Genomic DNA, 21382 nt, shown 5'->3' with positions numbered 1-21382 from the left:
ATAGGATACGTGTTGTGCCGCTGTGGTTTTCTTTTGCAACTGCGTCTCACTGTTACGGTAAATAGTCACGCAGTGTTGAAGCCCTGGATTAAGTGTGAATAAAAGCCTATGTAAACACTGCTGGGAATGTCAAGTTTTTGTGGACTCCTACACAACTTCGTACCCACACACAATCACATGATCATTAATTTTTGGTCTTGGTGCTGTAGTTAAGTGCCCTATAGATTCTCTCCTTTTGTGGTGAAGGTGTTTCTGAAGGTAGATAGTCTTTCCATATCCTCAAAAAAAACCTGCCTGCCGTCGTTTTCTCTCCGAGCCCTTAAAGACGTCTCTCAGCGGGCGCATGCATGTCCATATATCCCATATACACAAATGACCGGTCCTTATTTGTGTGCACACAGGAGCTGATACCTCTCATCCTCTGTACGGCTTGCCTGCATCCAGAACCTAAAGAAAGAGACCAGCTGCTTCACATCCTCTTTAATCTTATCAAGAGACCCGATGATGAACAGAGGTGTGTATGTGTGTGTGCGCGGCTGGACATCTGCGCATGTCTGTGTCTGCGATTGTCATTTGACTGCCAGTTTATTTTTCGATAATGTTTCATCTCAGGCAGATGATCCTGACCGGGTGTGTGGCTTTCGCCCGCCACGTGGGTCCCACTCGGGTGGAGGCCGAACTTCTGCCACAATGCTGGGAACAGGTTAGTTAAAAGGGCTTTAACTAGCTTTTTTTTCTTCTTCATGGGAGTGTGTAGACATAATCTATTGTTCACGTAAAACAAATGGGTCAGAAACATCACGAATATGGGCGTATGAACATTAGACCACACACACACATTTAAATATCAATGCATAATCAGTATCAATTATTGTCCACCCTTTACTATGCTAGCGGTCTTGACCAATCATAACACGGGTCATTTACATCCAAGTCTTAATTAGCTACTATTAATTTTTTTGAGGGGTGAAAATGGTTAAAACTATAATTTTGTACCATGTTCAAAGCTTCACGGAGTTGATCCTAGGGAACACACATGCATACACCCTAAAAAATGCTGAGTTATTTTTAACCCAGCGTTTGGTCAAAAAGGATGAACCCAGCAACTGGGTTGAAATAACCCAGATTTTTTTTATATTTGACCCAACAATAGGTTAAAACAATCCAGCATTTTTGTTTGAAACAACCCAGCACTGGTTAAATTACAGCCCAGCGGCTGGGCTTGTCCCTTTTTCGTCCTGTTTTGATCCCTTTTTGTATTTTCAACCCAGTGTTGGGTCAAAAAGAGACAAACCCAGCAGCTGGGTTGAAATAACCTCAATTTTTTATATTTACCCCAACAATAGGTTAAAACAACCCAGCATTTTTGCTTGAAAAAACCCAGCATGGGTTAAATTACGACCTAGTGGGCTGGGCTTGTCCCTTTTTCGTCCTGTTTTCATCCCTTTTTGTATTTTCAACCCAGCATTGGGTCAAAAAGGGACGAACTCAGCAGCTTCCTTGAAATAACCCAGACATTTTTTATATTTGACCCAACAATAGGTTAAATCAACCCAGCATTTTTGTTTGAAACAACCCAGCATAGGTTACATTTTAACCCAGCGGGTTGGGCTTGTCCCTTTTTCGTTCTTTTTTTATCTCTTTTTGTATTTTAAACCCAGCCTTGGGTCAAAAAGTGATGAACCCAGCAGCTGGTTTGAAATAACCCTGAAAAAATGTTTATATTGACCCAGCAATAGGTTAAAACAACCCAGCATTTTTGCTTGAAACAACCCAGCATGGGTTAAATTACAACCCAGCGGGCTGGGCTTGTCCCTTTTTCGTCCTTTTCTCATCCCTTTTTCTATTTTCAACCCAGCGTTGGGTCAAAAAGTGACGAACCCAGCAGCTGGTTTGAAATAACCCTGAAAAAATGTTTATATTGACCCAACAATGGGTTAAAACCACCCATCATTTTTGCTTGAAACAACCCAGCATTGGTTAAATTACAACCCACCTGCTGGGCTGGTCCCTTTTTCGTCCTTTTTCATCCTTTTTTCTATTTTCAACCCAGGCTTGTGTCATAAAGTGACGAACCCAGCAACTGGGTTGAAAATAACCCAGAAAATGTTTATATTGACCCAACAATAGGTTAAAACAACCCAGCATTTTTGCTTGAAACAACCCAGCATGGGTTAAATTACAACCCACCTGCTGGGCTTGTCCCTTTTTCATCCTTTTTCATCTTTTTTTCTATTTTCAACCCAGCGTTGGGTCAAAAAGTGACGAACCCAGCAGCTGGTTTGAAATAACCCTGAAAAATGTTTATATTGACCCAACAATAGGTTAAAACAACCCAGCATTTTTGCTTGAAACAACCCAGCATGGGTTAAATTACAACCCAGCAGCTGGTTTGAGATAACCCTGAAAAATGTTTATATTGACCCAAGAATAGGTTAAAACAACCCAGCATTTTTGTTTGAAACAACCCAGTAAATCCCTTTTTGTTGAAAAAAGCAGTATTTTTAGAGTATAAAATATTAACCCTTTAATGCCCGGTGAGTCATTTTGGATAAAAGCGTCTGCCTAAAGCATAAATGTAAAAACTAAATTGCACTTTTTGTGCAGGAACCCATGTCTATTTTTACTTCTAAATGAATACAGTCCCCAAGTTTAGTCATACATTTTTAAGATGCTTGCTTTTTGTGACAGTAAACAACACTAGGAGTGGAGTATGATATACAGTTTTAGTGATAATCATCATAAATACATTAACCGCTCCCCATCCTCAAACCCATTGAGAAACACAAAAGCAATTTCAGTGTTGTAAGTCAGTTTAACTTTGAAAAATACTGTATGAGCTAATGCGGTGCGTCTACATGTCTGTGGTCAGCACTGGAAGTGACTCTAACATGTTATATCCTAAATTTCCCATATGTGTCTGTGCTGCATATGTGTTTTTTTCCAGATAAACCACAAGTATCCTGAGAGAAGACTTCTGGTGGCGGAAGCGTGCGGAGCACTGGCCCCTTATTTACCAGTAAGAGACTCTGTTACTTGAAATACAAACTGGAATGCATTAATCACATGAACCTTTCGACGATTTCATAGTTAGTGATCGCAAAACTCTAGACGTTTATGGTCTCACTGAACTGTGAATGAGAGGTAGTCACAATGAGAATGTTGATGTAGTCAAATTATAATTTTTATAAAATCAAATCAGGGCTGATTTTCCTGTTTGTATCCAGTAATAAGCTGGGTTGAGATGCTTTGTAGGAATGTTGTTTGTTTTGAATTGAATAATGTACTTAACGGTATGACTTTACATGAAGAGCTCAGATGCAAAGGCTTCTAAACGCCACCTCTGTCAAAATGAAATGATGATATTGAACAAATGCTCTCTTCACGTATTATACTTTTATATGCTTCGAATCCACTTAATCCCAGTCTCATTCCATTCAATAATAGTGCTTTGTTGGCAGAATCCGTTAAATGCCATGCAGATTTTTCAGCAAAGTCCTCTAAGTGCACATAAGACGAATAGCATGAATGACGGCATGTGTACGCCAAGGTGCAAGAGTTATAGGTGGTTTAGTTATTGAATATATTAGTATATTGACTTAATTTTTAAGCATTTTACCTTTATTTAGAAAGGACAGTGAGGTGTGACTGGTGACTTTTTCAGAAGTAGAGATTTTTGCATGTACTTAGAGGGATTTGCAGCAAAAGAAATTTGTTAAATGGGTTAGTGACAAAAACGGTTTGACGAGATGAGAAATTCAAAAATCTTTGAAAAAAACTTGTTTTAAAAGCATGCATCAGGTATATTTCAATGCACATAGTGTATTTATGTTGATTTTATGCAATAAAAGATTATATTTGCACCATTTTTATTAAAGTTAAGACTGAATGGACCTGAAAATGTCAAATTGTGTAACTACCAATTGCGCCAAAGAATAAAAAATTATTAATATAAATTAATATTAAATATTTTATCCACCTTGATGGCATGTAAGCGTAATCATAAAAAATCTTTTTAAAATATCATTTTATTGGTTATTTTTTTAAAGTGTAAATTTTAATGCATTTTTGTAATATTTTTCTGGTCATATGCTGAAAACAGCTCTGTTTTCTAAATAATCTTTGACAAATGATGTAAAAATGTATGTAAAAAAATTACACTAAACTAGATGATTATATTTTATTCCACTTTTTTATGAATATATTTATATTTGAATAAAAAAAAACTAGTTACACCAATTGATACAGACCAGTTACACCACATTGACATTTTTGCAATTATCCCCCATATATTCTATCAAAATGAAATAAAACCAAAAATTTTAGACTTGGTCCTCAAAAAAGAGAATGTATGCAAGTAATCTGCTAATTTATTTTGAAATTTTAACCCTTTTTAACATTTAATTGAACCATATGGACACAAAATAATTAATGTCACGTCACTGATCCAAATACCAATTAAATGACTAAAATGACATAAACTTTTCAATTATTGACTTTTTAGCCTGTTCATTGACATTTAAGTAAAATTACTGAACTTAAACATAAGAGCATGACCCTTTATTTCAAAGAAAACATGTCAGTTGCACTTAGAGGGTTTTGCATCTGAGCTCTTCATATGTCCCTTTCTGTAATAGATTGTCTGACGTGTGTTCACTTCCTCACGAGTATCAACACTTAATCATGTAACCAAACATAGCAGTACACAAGCTGACATAACACAAATGTGTCTCTGTGTGTATGTATGCGTGCAGAAAGAGATAAGAAGCTCCTTGGTTCTGTCCATGCTCCAGCAGATGTTGGCTGAAGATAAAGCCGACATGGTCCGAGAGGCGGTTGTAAAAAGTTTAGGCGTCATCATGGGCTACATAGATGATCCAGATAAATACTCCCAGGTTTGTGTCGGATTTAGGCACAATCTAGTGTTTTTGTACTGCTTTTGTGTTCAGTGAGTCTTATGTTTGCATGCGTGTTTATGGATGCGTCAGGGATTCGAGCTGATGCGGCTGTCTCTGGGTGACCCGTCGGAGAGAGTGGTCAGCGCCACCCACCAAGTCTTCATTCCTGCCTTCGCTGCCTGGTGCACAGAATTGGGCAACCTACAATCCCAGCTTATGCCGTCTCTCCTCACGAACATCGAGAAACTGCTCAAGGTGAAATCCAGCGATCACTGACATGCATGCTAAAATATTTATTTTTGAGGACTTCTTATCCACAAAGTAACTGAAAAATGAAAGTTTGGCAGGTTAAATGCTTATAATTCTTAATTTCCCATCTTTCTCTGTCTCTTTAGCAGGGTGAATACAGTTTAGATGAACACAAGCTGCATATCTATCTGTCAGCTCTTCAGTCTCTCATCCCGTCTCTGTTTGCGGTGCTTCTGCAAAACGCCCCCTTCACCAGCCGAGCCAAACTACAGGGCGACGTGCCACCTATTGAGGGTAATGGGCGTCCAACGTCAACACGCACACATTTTTTGCCAACATTCTCAGTCAGTCTACGTTTAGCGACGCTGACCTGGCGCCTGACTGTGTAACTGTAGGGTTCCTGCCATGTTGGGCTTGCTCTCTGGTTTTGGGCTCGCTATCAAAGTACTCTTTTATTTAAGCGCTGTGGTTCCGTCAAATGATTTGTGCAGTTGTGCTTTTTTAGTGTATTCCTGGTTATAAAAGCTGCTTCTGTGCATGTGTTTGTGCATGTGACCCTGCAGTGACCCGGTTCCCGCGGCCGGCCTCCCCTTTGCAGGACGTGGCTACCATCGTGGGCAGCCGAGAGCAGCTGGCAGTCCTGCTACAGTTATATGACCATCAACTTCAACATGAAGGAACTACAGGATGGGACAGTTTGCTCTGGGTGGTTAACCAGTTGTGAGTAGATGTCCCACATAGTCTTTTCTTTGAGAACAATTTTAATGTATGAAAAAAAGAGAGAAAATCTGCTTAAAGGAAAACACCACAGTTTTTCAATATTTTACTATGTTTTTACCTCAACTTAGATGAATTCATACATACCTGTCTTTTTTCAATGCGTGAACTTAATCTTTGTACAGCGCTTTGAAAATGTGTTAGCATTTAGCCTAGCCCCATTTATTCCTTAGGATCCAAACAGTGATGAATTTAGAAGCCACCAAACACTTCCATGTTTTCCCTATTTAAAGACTGTTACATGAGTAGTTACACTATGGAGGACCACAAGAGTCATGCAAAATGTAATAAAGAACTTTAATATTTAATAACTACCTGGACAACAAAAATAGCAATCAATACATTTGATCAAAAATTCATTAACTAATCCACAAACAAATAGACAAAGCCACAAAAAAACCACTATGCAACATTTTATTAGGCACTAAAAAGTGCGACTACAAAAACAATGTAGAAATGACATATTAATTCATTAATAAATAGTTTTACAATTTACAAAAACAACATAAAACACTCAATAAGTTCATCATTTTAAATTGCATTTACAAATTCTTAATTAGATAATGGAATTTCAAAATGAATAACTGGGTTAATAAAATGAACTACAAATACAGGTTTGAATTAGGCATTTGAAGGGGCATTTCCGTTTGGCATTTCTGTTTTCATTTTCCCGATGGTTCTCCTTGTTCTTTTCGCTGTTCGATTTGCTTTTCGTTTTGGCCTCTCTATTTGGCTTTTCCGTGACTCTTTGGGTCCTCATCCGAGATGTATAAATCTGCGCATGACGTACAATCAGAGCCAATCAGCAAGCTTGTTACATCCACCTGGCCATAGGTAATTTGCATTTCTCATTTGACCATTTGCAAGGACCCAAAGAGTCACAGAAAAGCCAAATAGAGAGGCCAAAACGAAAAGCACATCGAACAGCGAAAATAATAAGGAGAACCATTGGGAAAATGAAAACAGAAATGTTAAATGGAAATGCCCTTTTAAATGCCTAATTTAGACCTGTGTTTGTGGTTCAATTTATTAATCCAGTTATTTAGTGGTGTTTTCCTTTAAGAGTGCCTGAAGTTTCTCCTTTTGTGTTCTTCATATGACAGTCAAATACACTAGTCAACATTTGAAGTGGATCAAACCCTTTCATAAAAATTCTTGTCTTAGGACAACTTTGATTCACTTTTTTGTACTGCTGCGCAACAATAGTGTAGTGTCCTCACACTTTACATTGGGCGTAATTCTGGATTCTCTTCACAGTTTACCACAGATTATAGAGATTGTTGGACGCATCAATGTCACTTCATCCACCTGCGTCCATGAATTCTCCAGATTCTTTTGGAGATTTTGTCGAACGTTAGGGAAAATCTTTACCAACACCAAGGTAGGATATCTCTTAGATATTTCCATAGTCTCTCTGCAGCACAAAAAAATTATTTTGACCTTATTTTTGCTTTTTATTTTGCCAAGTGAAGTGGCTAAATAGATCTTGTGCTGCAAATAGCATACAGTTCAACAGGTTTAGATTAATTTAGCTGTTGTTTTTCCCTCATTTTCAAAGGTAAAACCTCAATTCCAAGAAATCCTGCGGCTATCCGAGGAGAATGTGGGTGAGTGGCTGTTGAGTTAACCAAAAATAACACCCCCGCTGTGAAAGGAGGAGCGGGGACGAGAACACACACAATCTCTGTCTCGCTGTGTCTCTTTCTCAAGCGGGAGGGATTTGTGTGTCAAATATGAGTTTCCACTTTTCATGGGATTTGGAAATGGTGCTTTGCCTTTCATTCTTTGAATGTTTGTCGAGTTAAAGTGTGGTAAAGTGTCTGCCAACAAAACTGGGCATGTTGTACCTTTACAATGGTCCTATTGGATTATTACCATATAAGTTTAAATAACCTTAATTTACCTAAAACAAAATGTATGTTACTGTTAACTCCAAAAAGTCATCAAATGCATTTAAAGTCATTTAAAGTTACAAGAATTGTGTCCTGCAGACGCCACAACAGGAAACGGTATCCTTACCAAGGCAACAGTGCCCATCTATGCAACTGGAGTCTTGACCTGCTATAATCAGGTGAGAGTGACACCTGTCTGGTTTATGGCTGCTCTTTGATGTCACAATAAAGGAAAAACCCTTTCTAATCTATCCGTTGTTTGTTTTAGGAGGAGGACCGTAAACTCTTGGTGGGCTTTTTGGAGGATGTCATGACCACACTTTCTCTTTCCCATGCTCCCCTCGACAGTCTAAAGGCTTCATTTGTAGAGCTGGGGTGAGTGTGTCCCAATACTGTTAAATCACACCATCCACAGACACAGAAGTTTATCTGAGGCAGGAATTCCTCCATGCTGATGTGAAACAAAATCACAGTGGTAGCAACAGTGGTAATGCACTAAACATGCCTAACCAGTTCATTAAATTTAGGGACAAACTGTGCATTTTTTGCTAAACTAATGTTATCAAACAGACACCCTTGTCTGCCATTGATCATCCAAAAAGATAACACTGCTGAAACAACTTACAAGCCATTTATAGGGTTGATTTCCAAATAATATGACACATTTCTCAATTCTTAAGTGAGTCTTTTGGCATAGTTAGCGAGAATAAGTAATAGTATAAAATTATGCTGGGACATTAAAGGATGTCACCCCAAAATTGTAATTTTACTTCTCTAAACCTGTATGAGTTTTTTATTCTGTTTTAAATGATGAATTAAATTATGGTAAGCACACAGCTGACGGAACCCATTGAATTCCATAGTAGGAAAAACAAATACTATGGATTGGGTACCATCAGCTGTGTGCTTGTCAACATTTATCAAAATATATTTTTGTGTTTAACAAAATAACGTGAGGGTGAGTAAATGATGACTAAATTATTTGGAGTGAACTTTCCCTTTGGTATACTGTATACAAGCTTTGATGATATTATTTTAACATTGCAAAAATGACAGACATCATCACCTATAATTTCTATATCATTTCCTGCCAGGTTAGGGAAATAATAGGTAAGGAATAATTGATGATGGGCCATTGAATTATTCAAAAAAATAATGCACACCCAAGGTGGTAATGCGGCACGACATTACACTGTGTGTGTGTGTGTGTGTGTGCATTATTTTCAAATAATTCAAAAGACCGAAGTCAATTATTATGCTTGTAACACTGTTACCACAGACATTGCGAAGGCATTGCTCTGGTGGTTATTTTAAGTTATACCACGGGTCTGTTAAATGCTGTATTCTGATTGGTTGAGAAATGTTCCGTGGGTATGCATTAATTTCTGATAACCGCACACCTAACTTGTCAAATGTCTTAAAAATAGGCACCAGAGCAATGTTTGTGGTAACCGTGGTATAAGAGGAATAATTGACTCCGGTCCTTTGAATTATTTGAAAATAATGCACACCCGCTGTGTAAAAGCACTCTGCTTCACGTCGTGCCGCATTGCACCTTGGGTGTGCATTATTTTCTTATAATTCAATGGCCTGTCATCAATTATTCCTTACATATTAGACAGGTTAGGTGTGAGTTTATCAAAAAAGAATGCATACCTTCTCAACCAATCAGAATAAAGCATTTGACAGCAAGTGACAATATAGTATTTCCCAATAGAGGGTATACATTGCGGTCACTTTTCCACGTGACCACGCCGGAGCCCTGTTGATTGGCAAACGTTCAACAAAATGGCTGGTTTTCATAGTGGCTCCTGCGAAAATGCCAGTAAAACTGACTATTATCAGCTTAAATTGAATTTAGTTGGACTTGATAGCAGAGGTGGACAATACTTTGGGGCTGTTTACACTTGGTATTAAGATGTGTTTTCATCGATCGGATCACAAGTGGACGAGAGAAACACATTACGTTTACACCTGGTATTTAAATCCGTCTCTTTTGTCCACTTTCGACCGCTTCTGTCCTGAATTCTGTGAGGGGGTGGTCTGTAAGACGGTGGGCGAGTCTCTCTGCTGTCATTCAAACGCCAGCGGGAGTTATTATGAGTTCATATAGACGCAAACTAATATTATGTCGGAGTCCGCTGCTTGTTTAGCAAGTATACTGCACAGTGTTTTGTGCGTGTATATGTTAGAGCTTTCTCTGAATTTTCAGCGCAGTTGATGAAATCGGAAAGCGCAACTTTCACACGCTTGCAAAATGAAACTGCGGAGATCAGCCGCTTTAGTTTTATCAATGAAAGGCTAAAAATAGCGCGGTTCACCATGTGTTCACGCCAGAAGTCAGAAAAGACGTAAAACTTGTGTTTAGTACCTCAGATTAAATAAATGGGCGGAGAGAAGGCGGTCGCGTGTGGCTGTTTGAACACATTCAACCACATGTGCGTTTACACTGCAAAAGCAATTCGATCGAAAGGGGTTTCGACTACCTCTGAACGTGGTCGAAAGTGGACGAGCTTAAAACGTTTTAAACACCGTTTACACCTGGCATTAACGTCGTACACTTGTGATCCAATCGATGAAAACGCATGTTAATGGCAAGTGTAAACAGCCTCTTAATTAGTTAAATTTTCCAAGCATTTTCCCCGCATTTTCGCTGATTTCACACTGTACACAAATTCTGCCGCTCTGTCTTTTGCCACTCAGTGGGCGAACTGACATCACGTGCATACCCTCTATAATACCAGATGGTTCCTAACTAGAAGATCAGGTTCAGTAAGACCATCAGCTGTCATTTTGTGATCATTTGCTGATGATGTTACTTCCTGTCTCTAGGGCAAACCCAGCGTATCATGAGCTGCTACTGACAGTGCTGTGGTATGGAGTGGTCCATACATCTGCACTGGTACGCTGCACCGCTGCCCGCATGTTTGAGGTAAGACATCCATCTCTTAATCTTTAACCATTGACAATGCATATTGTTGAACTGTTTTGTTGAATTGTACAGTTAGATCAGATTTTCAATACCATTATCCTGAAAGTTTGAGATTCTTGGCACTTTTCATGAATATGGTATGTTCTGGTTTCTCGTTACGTTTTAAGGTAGCACAGGATCTAATTATAACTATTATCTACTATAAAATGAACCTTAAATGATAATAGTGTTCTCTACCAAGTGTCCAACAATTAAAGTCATACAACATTGATTTTACTCATATTCAATTTATTTGTCTTTGCTTGGTAACTTTGTACCCACTCTTGTAGTGTTTTTGAAAATGAATCGCAAAAAACGTATGTGAGTTCTTGTAGCATAGTTGGAAGAGCATTGCGTTAAAGGGACACTCAACTTTTTTTAAATATACACATTTTCCAGCTTTCCTGGAGTTTATATATTTTTCCCGTTTGAAGCTTGACTCTTCTGTGGTTGCATCGTGTACTAAGGCCGACAGAAATTTTTTTTAGGCAGATATGGCTGGGAGCTGTACTCTCATTCTGGCGTGGTGGTCGGGGACTTTGCGGCTGTGGCATGGCTGCAGCAGGCGTGGTGATGTTACGCAGCAGCCGAAAATAGAACCCTTAGTAACTTTCAATGGCAGGGGACTATTTTTAGGCGGTGCGTGGTATCACTGCGCCTGCTGCGGCGGTGTCGCGGCGGCAAAGTCCTTGATTGTTGTGCCGGAGTGAGAGTGTGGTTTCTAGCCATATCGGCCTAAAAAATCACAACTTTTAATTTTCTGTCGGTCTTGGTGCACGGTGTGGCTACAGGGGAGTCAAGCTTTAAATGGGAAAAATATAGAAACTCTTTGTTTGTTTTTTGCGATGCTAATGGTCTGGTCAGATTCAGTGGATTGTGCTGAGCTATGCTGGGAGTGGTGCCGCCGGACCCGGAGATCGGCTGAATGGATTCCAAAACGGTGGGGATCGGATGTTTAACTCTAGGGGAGCTGTATATTTTTTTAAAAAGTGGAATGTCCCTTTAACAATGCAAAAGTCACGGCCCATGGGTTTGACTCCCACAAAACTGCATAGCTTGAAAGCCATGTAAGTCACTATATAAAAGCATCTGCCAAACATATAAATAAAAAATGACCTCAGTAATTTTTTTCACTAGGTTTAATACCTACGATAAGAGGTATCATGCCGATTTATGAAAAGTGTCAGTCATCTTGACCAGTCAAATGTTTAGCATTATAAATATTTTGCAATGTCAGACAGCCAAGTTATTGTAGATATGATGTATTTAAAATGTTATTGTTTTTTGTGAGGTAGTTACTACTGTACAGTATGTCCTCAGAAGCTCACCACACCCCCTCTAGGATCCCCTGTGCCTCTTCATCCCTGATATCTATCAAACCACTGAATGTTTACATGTATTTGAAGTCGTCGCTTTAAAGCATCCGTGTGTCTTTGCACCACAGCACGCTTGCAAGTCTCATTCAGAAATTACGTAACAAACCCTCACATTTCATTACCTACCCCCTTGCCATCGTGTAAATGTACGTAATGAAGGTTCGAGGAGTGACAAAAGAGTTTCATCTAAAAAACCCTCTTCTCCTCATCTGTGGTCGTAGCTTTAGTTAAATTCGCCTGGCCTCTTTAGTCTTTTTTGTTTTTATTTTTTATCTTTATAGCGCCTCTTTGGGCTTCTGTCATGTTGTACGTCTGCGCTGTTTTTAGTTTGTTACCGTTGTTTCTTTTTTGTTCTTTTATTTCTTTGTTTCTCTCTCTCTCTTTCTCTCTGCGGTGTTCCATGACACTGTGCTCGCTCTTTCCATGCATCCTGTGTGACATCACCCCTGCTCTGACCAATCAGCTGTTGGTGAAGGGGGTGAATGAAACGCTAGTAGCTCAGAGAGTTGTTCCAGCACTTATCACTCTCTCCAGTGATCCTGAAATGTAAGTCTCCTCCTGTCTCCTTCATCCGTGCACCTCCCTCGGCCTTGGTTCTCTCAGGAGGCTTCACCTTTATTAGCTGTCCCAATGGGATGTGATGCTAATGTATGGGGCGGAGCCAAAACAGGCCAAATTAATGTGTTTTGAATTATTTACTCAGTCAATAATAAAGATGTTCTTTGCATTATGTAGGAGGATTTTATGTAGAAAACAGTAAAACGCACAAAAATGGCTTTAGCTGGGTTTTCAAAGACTGGGTTAGAATAAATATTTAAGTGAAATATGACTCGAGTTGTTGAAAATTAATTTTATCTTCTGCTTCTCCTGATGAAACCAAGGCCTGAGAGACCGTGCTAGTTTTGTTTGTCTCATGCTCGATGTACTAACGTCTTTCATTCAGGCAACACTAACCACTACACGCTTGAAGAAGCTGCCTGCTTTCCACAATCCATTCGTTTGTCAATCAAAAATCCATACATGTGACTCATGGCATGTTTGGCTGCCAGTCACTCCCTCCCACGGCCCTTAGCACTACAGAGTCCCCGCCCCCAAGCACCACCCTGCTAGGTTTTTGGCCATTTGTGTTTGACCCCCCCTCTCTTTTGCATCTGACTGGTTTGCAGCTGATTCTTCGAGGCATGAGCGAAGCCTTAATTGACAAGCGAGTAGCTCCAGCCCTTATTACCTTGTGCAGTGGTCCTGAATTGTGAGTTAACCGCAGCTATGAGATATTTTTTTAAAGACAAATATCCTGTCTCCTCTCCGCATTCTCTTGGTTGGATATTAGTTTTATTTTGTATTACTTTCTTTGGGGGGGTTGGATATTTGTTTGTCTGTTTTGTTCGGGTTTTCATACTGACATGGGAATGATCATGTGACATTAATCATCTTGCTTACCACATATTTCATTCATGTGATTGGTATCTCATGGTTCTGTTGCATTCTGATCTTTTGTCATTTTAATGGGAAATGTATGGCGTCCATTGGATGTACAGTAATAGTTTTTTTGTTTTCAGTTCAGTGAGGATAGCCACAATACCCGCCTTCGGAACAATTATGGAAACCGTAACGCAAAAAGAGGTACAAGGCTTGGCGACACATGGCGGACATGCACACCTCACATATCAACCATATACATTGGCACTGCAGAGCGATTTACATCTTTAATAGGGTTTTAAAAAGTGGTTAGCAGCCTGATCAACACAGTCTTATGAAATTTCGTAACTATTTCATTAGGTGGCAAATTCATATGAATTTGTATAATCTAATTCGTATGTTTTAGTACGATCTGATTGTGGCCCAGTCGGACTACAGTCTGTTTTTCCCTCTACACGAATGTACGCGCCCAGTCGAACACACAGGCTTGCAAAGCATCGTTTATTTGACTCGTACGTGTACACAAGCGCATTGCGACAAAATGCAATGCATCTCCTGGGTTACATACAGTAATACATTCTCCTGTATGCGCATACGCGACAAAGTTTGCACGGTTACAAAATTCGTGCGTTGCGCATACAGTGCGGGCCAACTATTCTGATGATAATATTTGCATCACACGCACTGTGCGGGGACCTTTGCATATGCATAAAAAGTAGGGGTGCACTGATATATCGGCCGATGATCCAAAAGCCAGAGGGCGCTCTCGTGCAGAAACTCAATATGCGCTGTAGACGAAAAACCATACACACGCAGCTCCAGGAAATGGCTTAAGGATATATTTATATTGCTGTTCTTCAAACCTTTTCAGGTATTTTCATGATAATAAAGAATATGTATAATGATTATGTGTGACGAGTGTTGCTTTTTCAAATGCATGTTATAATGACTCAAACTAACAGTGATTTCAGATCGATAAGGACTTACTGATCAAGAGCCGTAATACATGAAATAGCTGTGAATAATATCGGCTGTGCGATTCGGAATAGTTATTAGCCACGTATTATTAGTGTAGATCGGCATTTATCGGTGCAATTCTAATAAAAACAGGACTATACTTCTAGGGGCGGTTTTCAAATAATCGTGCCTTTTTGTAGGATTTACATTGTACAAATTTATATGAAATTGCCACCTCGCAAGTAGTTTTTCCATGCGAATTGGTTGGGCTGCCACATAAGACATCTACCAAATGAATGCAAGTTTACGTTCTTAAAGGGATAGTTCAGCCAAAAATGATATTAAACTTATGATTTACTCACTCCGAAGCCGTCCGAGATGATTATGTCCATCATTTTTCAGAGGAACACATTTTCAGTTATTTTAGAAAATGTTTTATATCTTCCAGTTGCTAAACAGTAAAGTTATGGGGTCCACGTCCTTCAAGTCCAAAAAATGGGCATATATCCTTCTCCAAATAAATCCAATCGGCTCCAGGATGATAAATAAAGGTCTTCTGAGGGTAGTCTGCGTCGTTTTGTTGTGGAAATATCCATATTTAAAACTTTATAAACGAAAATAACTAGCTTCCGTTAGCGCCGCCATCTTAAACTCCTCTGTATTCAGGAGAGAGTATAAGCGTAGTGTACGTACTTTTCTTAGTGACGTATGACAAATTCGGGAGGCGGGGGCACAGAGCAGCAGCAGAGAACCCTTTGTAAACTGCGTACGCTCTCATCTTGAATGCAGACGCGACTGGGATGGTGGCATTACTGGAGGCTGGTTGTTTTCGTTGGTGAAGTTTTAAATGTGGATATTTTCAACAAAAATTACCCTCAGAATGCCTTTGTTAGTCATCGTGGAGCCGTTTGGATTTATTTTGTGAGGGATGGATGCACAATTTTTGGACTTGAAGGTCGTGGACCCCGTGGCTTTGCATTTTGATAACTGAAAGATCTAAAACATTTTCTAAAATAACTGAAAATGTGTTTGCCTGAGAAGTGATGGACATGTGCATCCCGGGGTGAGTGAATCGTGGGTTTGGTATCATTTTTGGCCGAACTATCCCTTTAATGAATCGAACAAACATTGTGTAGTCCTTTTTGTAATAACTTGTTAGCCACTTATCATGACTATATAATTTATGTTTATGCATATCTATGTGATTTATTAATTTAGTTTATTTATTTGTGTCAACATACTGTATAAAATCAACAAACTTCGTATGGGTTTGCATCTGTCTACAAATTGATGTTATCAACTTATCCTTACAAGTCGAATAAAACACTTTTTGATTATGTGTGTGTGTTAGCTGCTGGAGAGAGTGAAAATGCAGCTGGCCTCATTTCTGGAAGACCCCCAGTATCAGGACCAGCATTCTTTGCACATGGAAATTATCAAAACATTTGGGAGAGTAGGACCCAACGCAGAGCCCCGCTTCCGAGATGAATGTGAGCATTTTCTAGCACTTCATATCCTAATAAGTAAAGAGTGTTTACCTACTAAGTGGAAGATTTTTGGTTCTGCAGAGTGAGAAACTATATAGCCTGTTGTAATACAATGGCTGCAGTACTGTCACGGTTCTATGATTATATTTGCTGTTTTGCACATGAAATAGTTTGGCGAGTATTTGTGTTGATTTTCATGCTCTATTTTTTCCTACAGTTGTTCTTCCTCATTTGCACAAACTGGCTCTTTGTAATAACCAGCAGATGGTGGAGAGTAAGAGAATTGACATTGCCACTCAACTATTTGAGGCTTATAGCGCCTTATCCTGCTGTTTTATCCTTCACATTTAAACTGATGAACATCTTTAGTGACATTATAATATGCATAGGCGGAGTTTGGGGGGCAGGGTGGGCACTGCCCCCCCTAGAACCGGCAAAATTATGATTTTGTCTGAAATATTAAAGGAATAGTCTACTCATTTTCAATATTAAAATATGTTATTACCTTAACTAAGAATTGTTGATACAGCCCTCTATCATCTGTGTGCGTGCACGTAAGCGCTGGAGCGCGCTGCGACGCTTCGATAGCATTTAGCTTAGCCCCATTCATTCAATGGTACCATTTAGAGATAAAGTTAGAAGTGACCAAACACATCAACGTTTTTCCTATTTAAGACGAGTAGTTATAAGAGCAAGTTTGGTGGTACAAAATAAAACGTAGCGCTTTTCTAAGCGGATTTAAAAGAGGAACTATATTTTATGGCGTAATAGCACTTTTGGGAGTACTTCGACTCGCCGGCTTATAATTTCAACAAACCCTTGCTATTTTTGGGACCATACATCAGATTGTCTATTGACAATCAGCGGCGGCATAGCAATTTATTTGACATTTCAACAAATCCGTTCAAACCTTTGATTGTTTTTGTAGGTTTTAGTAATGGATGATGGTTTACATTTCTGAAACTTAAGTTTCTCTTAAGAGGGAAATTTTTTGTAACAAATTTAAAGCGGCATTCGATTGCATTACAGAAGTGATCACGTTTTCTTGAAAGTTTTCACAGATTCTCTGGCATGCGATCCATAACCACAACCACTAGGTTCAACTATATAACAGATACCGAACATACTATATGCGTGGCCAATTTCTCTCCTTGTATTTTTTTATTTTTATTTTTTGAACAATGGTCAACTGTTTAAGCTGGACAGGAGTCCCAATCATCGCATTCGCTCTCTATCACTCTCTCTCTTTTTCTTTCCGAGTGTTTCGTAAATGTTTGCACACCCCGCTGGCAGGGAAAGAAAGAAAATAAACCACAGCCGTTTTTGTACACTAAATTGCAGGGTGGATGGCAGAATTTGTCGTTAAATGCTCTGTGATGTTGTTCGTTGGAGTAAAGAGAGTTTAGCCCGGCCCTTTGGTTAGGATTCCCAGCACACATACCTCTACAGACGCTTCTTCTCTGTTTCTCACCATATTTCTCCGTTTCATTTTCTTTCCACAATTAAGACCCCAAAGTAGCAGTGGTTTGCCCCCCATGCCGTTTAAAAAAAAAAACTCCACCTGTGTGCTATATGTTAATCCTTTATTTGTACAGGTCAGGGTGTATCATTAAATACAACTATTTGAGTATTACATACCGAAAAAACAGTTAAAGAAAACCAAAACGTGGGTGACAGTCCATTTCTTCACTCGTAGTAGACATGTACGTTTTAAAGGTATGTTTTTTCTTAACTCTGAATCTTAAGTTATTTCTGAAGAACTCATGGTGAATCATTTCCTCCCTGGACTGAAATGTTTGAGGACTGACATGGAGCAGCTCTCTCCGGAGCATGAGGTATTAGAATACATAGCCTGTAGGAAAACATCTCAACCTCAATGCATGTCTACATAAGTAAGCCGTGTCGTGAAAAGTCAAGGCAACAGATGTTGTTAGGCACGTCGTAAAACTCAGAAAAACTCAAAAAGAGTCAATGCAACCCCCTCACTGGATGTATTTATGATGCAGCACTACCCTTGAGTACTTTATTGGTATTTAAAAATGTTACCACCACACAATGCATATATTAAAGAAAAAAAACTTTTAAATAAAATCACTATAAGCACGTTCCTTCCTTTGGAAAAAACAACATGTTTCACATGCCAAGGGTGCTGCATAGTGATGCATAGAATCAGCGGTTATAGCTGTGTTTTATCATAAATATTGACCAATCAGAATTAAGCACTATAACCTGATTTATTTATTTCCTCGGCATGGTAATGTTCAGCTGATGTACCATCACGGAAACGTGTTGTGCATGCGTAGGTCACACTTCCCAGCAATGCACTAATAATACCCCCTCCTTTATTTGTTTGTCCTTTAGGTTATTCTGAATTCCATGATAAAGGAGTGTGAAATAAAGCTGGAGAACAAAGGCATCGGAGAGGCGCAAGGGTAAGACGACACACATTTCACTTCAAACTTGGCTTTTTATAAATAGATATGTTTTTCTCTATTCAAATGGAGCTTCAACTACATTATGATGGAAAATCTAATGAACAAAGCATGTTTTTCTTCTTCTCTTATTCCAACCTAAATCATTTCTTGGCCGGTGTGGTGTTACTCAATCAAAAAACAACATCATTCGGTAGCAAAGTAAATTTAATTCAATATAAAAATTTCTAAAAGAAATAAACTACTTAATCTTATAGTAGTCAGGAAAGCTTTTAACATGCTTGTTTCCTCGTATTTATCTGCTCGAGTCCAGCTTTGGTTTGACTCAAATTCTCCACTCCTCGCAAGCCCATCAGGCGTTGCAGGCCACTGGCTCAGCCCCATGACTGTTGCGAACTGTCTTTTATGAAACTGTGCCTGTGGGCTCATGGAGGGGATGTTTCACATTACACTAATAACACATTAGGAACACTACCTAAATGACTGTGCAAAACTGCAAGGGCTCATTTAACCAAGTTTAACTGTTATTTATCTAATTGTTTTACTACAAGTCGGGTATAAGCTAAATTTGCAATGTAGGACAATAAATTATACAGTATATATATAATAAAGTTAACTGATCATTACTGCAAAAAAAATAAATAAAGTGGTCTTGTATTATAATGAGACCACAATCAAACTAGCACTGAGTCTGATTTCAATCCTACACTGTCAGAAAAAATGGTCACCGGGACAGTTCTCTTTATAAAGGTCCTTATAAAGGATTTTGTTTGGTAAGTTTTATAAATTAAGTTTATGAACACACAGGCACTCTTTCAAGTCTTTAACCAAAAGATGTGGCGTGATGTTAACAGCATGCATCTCTTTAATTTCACAGCGAGTAGCTTAGCTGGCAGTGGTTTTCTTCCCAGACTTTCTAAGATATTTATAAATGGTTGAACATTATAACTTCAGAGAGGTCTATCATTCGGTCTGTCACTGAGAGTCAGTATATATCAGTTGAATCTGCCCTTCACAAACCGTGTGGGTTGCTCTGCCACGAGACATCCAGGATTTCTTTTTTTATATTTAGTTGGGTGGGTGACATTTAAGCATGAATTTACTGTAGTAGAAAAGGCAAGCCTTGCATATTAATGTGGCCCTAAGAAGTTTGGTGCACTTTTGGACAATTTGAATCCGGAATAATACTGTTTTTAAATTATAATAATATTTATTAAAACACAGACGGGTGATTCTCGCGAAATTAGACTTGCGAGGTGTCATGAAACATTTTGATAATAAAAGTAAATGCTATCAAAATAATAAGCATACAGTTACAAACATCTTTTCATGCACATGTTTCAAATGACATCATAAAAACAATTTTGTTGTTTTTTCCACATTTAAAGGAAAAATTTTCATTACCGCAACGCATCCAGGTCTGGATTTGGGTTTTTTGACAGGGAAATATTTATAAATAAAAAATCAAAAAAATAAAAAGCTTCAGTGCATGTTATACTATAAACATTTACAGTAAAGAAACATGTGGTGTTTGGTGATCATTGGTAAATGTAGAGACAATAATAAGGAATATAAATGTGTCCAAGACCAATTTTCTCATCCTCCGCAACAATTTTCAATCATCGTTTAAGCCCTCAAGGAACTAATATTTAAAAAAAATATTGTTGGAAGGGACATAATTGGCTGGACACTTGAGATGGCTACCAGGAAACCCAGACATTTGTGCTTATACTCAAGCAATGGGTGGCGTTTTCCGGGTGTATTCTTGGTAGTCACATCTAGGGATGCACCGATAGGATTTTTTTGGACCGATACCGATTTAAACAGACATCTTCTGGCCGATACCGATATTAAACACTTGTATACAATACTATACAGTTGGTCTATTAGCTAGTTTATTTCTGCATCAGTTTTTTTTTACTGAACATGGATTGGATCTAATTAACATTCAACTGACCAACATAATAAGAGAGGCACAAATTAAGCTAAAACAAATATAATAAGACAGCATGACAACTTTCAAAGGTGGTTTTTGCTATTCAGCATTTATTTTATTAACAACATTAACTCATTTTTTTTTTACATATAATGGATTTCTTTATGCAGTTAATTAAGAAACAATCGGTATCGGCCTTTCTCGTGCTATTGCCAATATGCTGATAGTTTCAAATTCATAAAAAATCGGCCGATAAATATCGGCGGCCGATACATCGGTGCATCACTAGTCACATCTAAATATAACTTTATTCTGTCCAAAACAGAAATGGAGCAACTTATGTCATACATAATACATTCTTTCAGATTTGATGTTGTTTCTTTTCAGGTCCATTTCTATTGCAGCCAGTCTGGTGGGTGAGGACGCAAAGACCAAGTTTTTAAGTAAGATGGGCCAGTTGACCACCTCAGGTGCTATGCTGGCTAATGTTTTCCAGAGAAAGAAATGAGAGCTGCTCGGTGTGTTTTCCATGATCCTTTGCTGCCTGGGATCATCTACTTGAAGTCAATAGTCTGCCTTTGTTTTATTTGTCTTTGATATGTTTTAAAATATTTATGTCTTAAAGTATATATGTCAGCCTCCAAAGAAATTTGCACTCATGGTTTTTTTTTGTCATATTTTTGTTTTATTTTAGATGCTTATTTACATCACTACTGTTTATTTTTTTAATGTGAACTTTATGAAATCGAAACACTGATTCCTTCCTCGTCCTGTTGTCTCTATGTATTGCTGTGTCTCTGGAGAATATTTTCTATAAGTGTGTAAAATGATCTGGGGTTTTGTTTCTCTTGTTTTGGGTATGTTTCAATCATAAATAACTGTAAAATACAGTGAATTAAGAGAACCATACCTAATAACATGTATATTTGAAATCAGTGTCATAAGATAATAAAAGGCAAAGACCACTTGTGTACTTATGTACAACTGA

At 38.5% G+C, this 21382-nt stretch overlaps 1 protein-coding gene across 1 annotated transcript in view; it reads left to right on the top strand.

Annotated features, from left to right (window-relative positions):
- Window positions 1-21382, top strand: part of relch (RAB11 binding and LisH domain, coiled-coil and HEAT repeat containing) — a 51292-nt gene extending 29910 nt beyond the window's left edge. Inside the window, 19 exon segments of the mRNA XM_073863732.1 lie at window positions 402-514; window positions 613-703; window positions 2948-3019; window positions 4755-4895; window positions 4989-5153; window positions 5294-5441; window positions 5711-5867; window positions 7182-7305; window positions 7483-7531; window positions 7916-7995; window positions 8085-8191; window positions 10649-10748; window positions 12627-12709; window positions 13723-13786; window positions 15891-16029; window positions 16244-16364; window positions 17777-17861; window positions 18388-18458; window positions 20782-21382. Of these exon segments, the coding sequence (XP_073719833.1) occupies window positions 402-514; window positions 613-703; window positions 2948-3019; window positions 4755-4895; window positions 4989-5153; window positions 5294-5441; window positions 5711-5867; window positions 7182-7305; window positions 7483-7531; window positions 7916-7995; window positions 8085-8191; window positions 10649-10748; window positions 12627-12709; window positions 13723-13786; window positions 15891-16029; window positions 16244-16364; window positions 17777-17861; window positions 18388-18458; window positions 20782-20902 (2031 nt within the window). The 3' untranslated portion in view covers window positions 20903-21382.

The sequence above is a fragment of the Misgurnus anguillicaudatus genome, chromosome 25 (genome assembly GCF_027580225.2).
Source record: "Misgurnus anguillicaudatus chromosome 25, ASM2758022v2, whole genome shotgun sequence".
NCBI lineage: Eukaryota > Metazoa > Chordata > Actinopteri > Cypriniformes > Cobitidae > Misgurnus > Misgurnus anguillicaudatus.
Note: the sequence above shows the minus strand (reverse complement) of the source record. Positions and strands in the feature narration are given on the sequence as shown.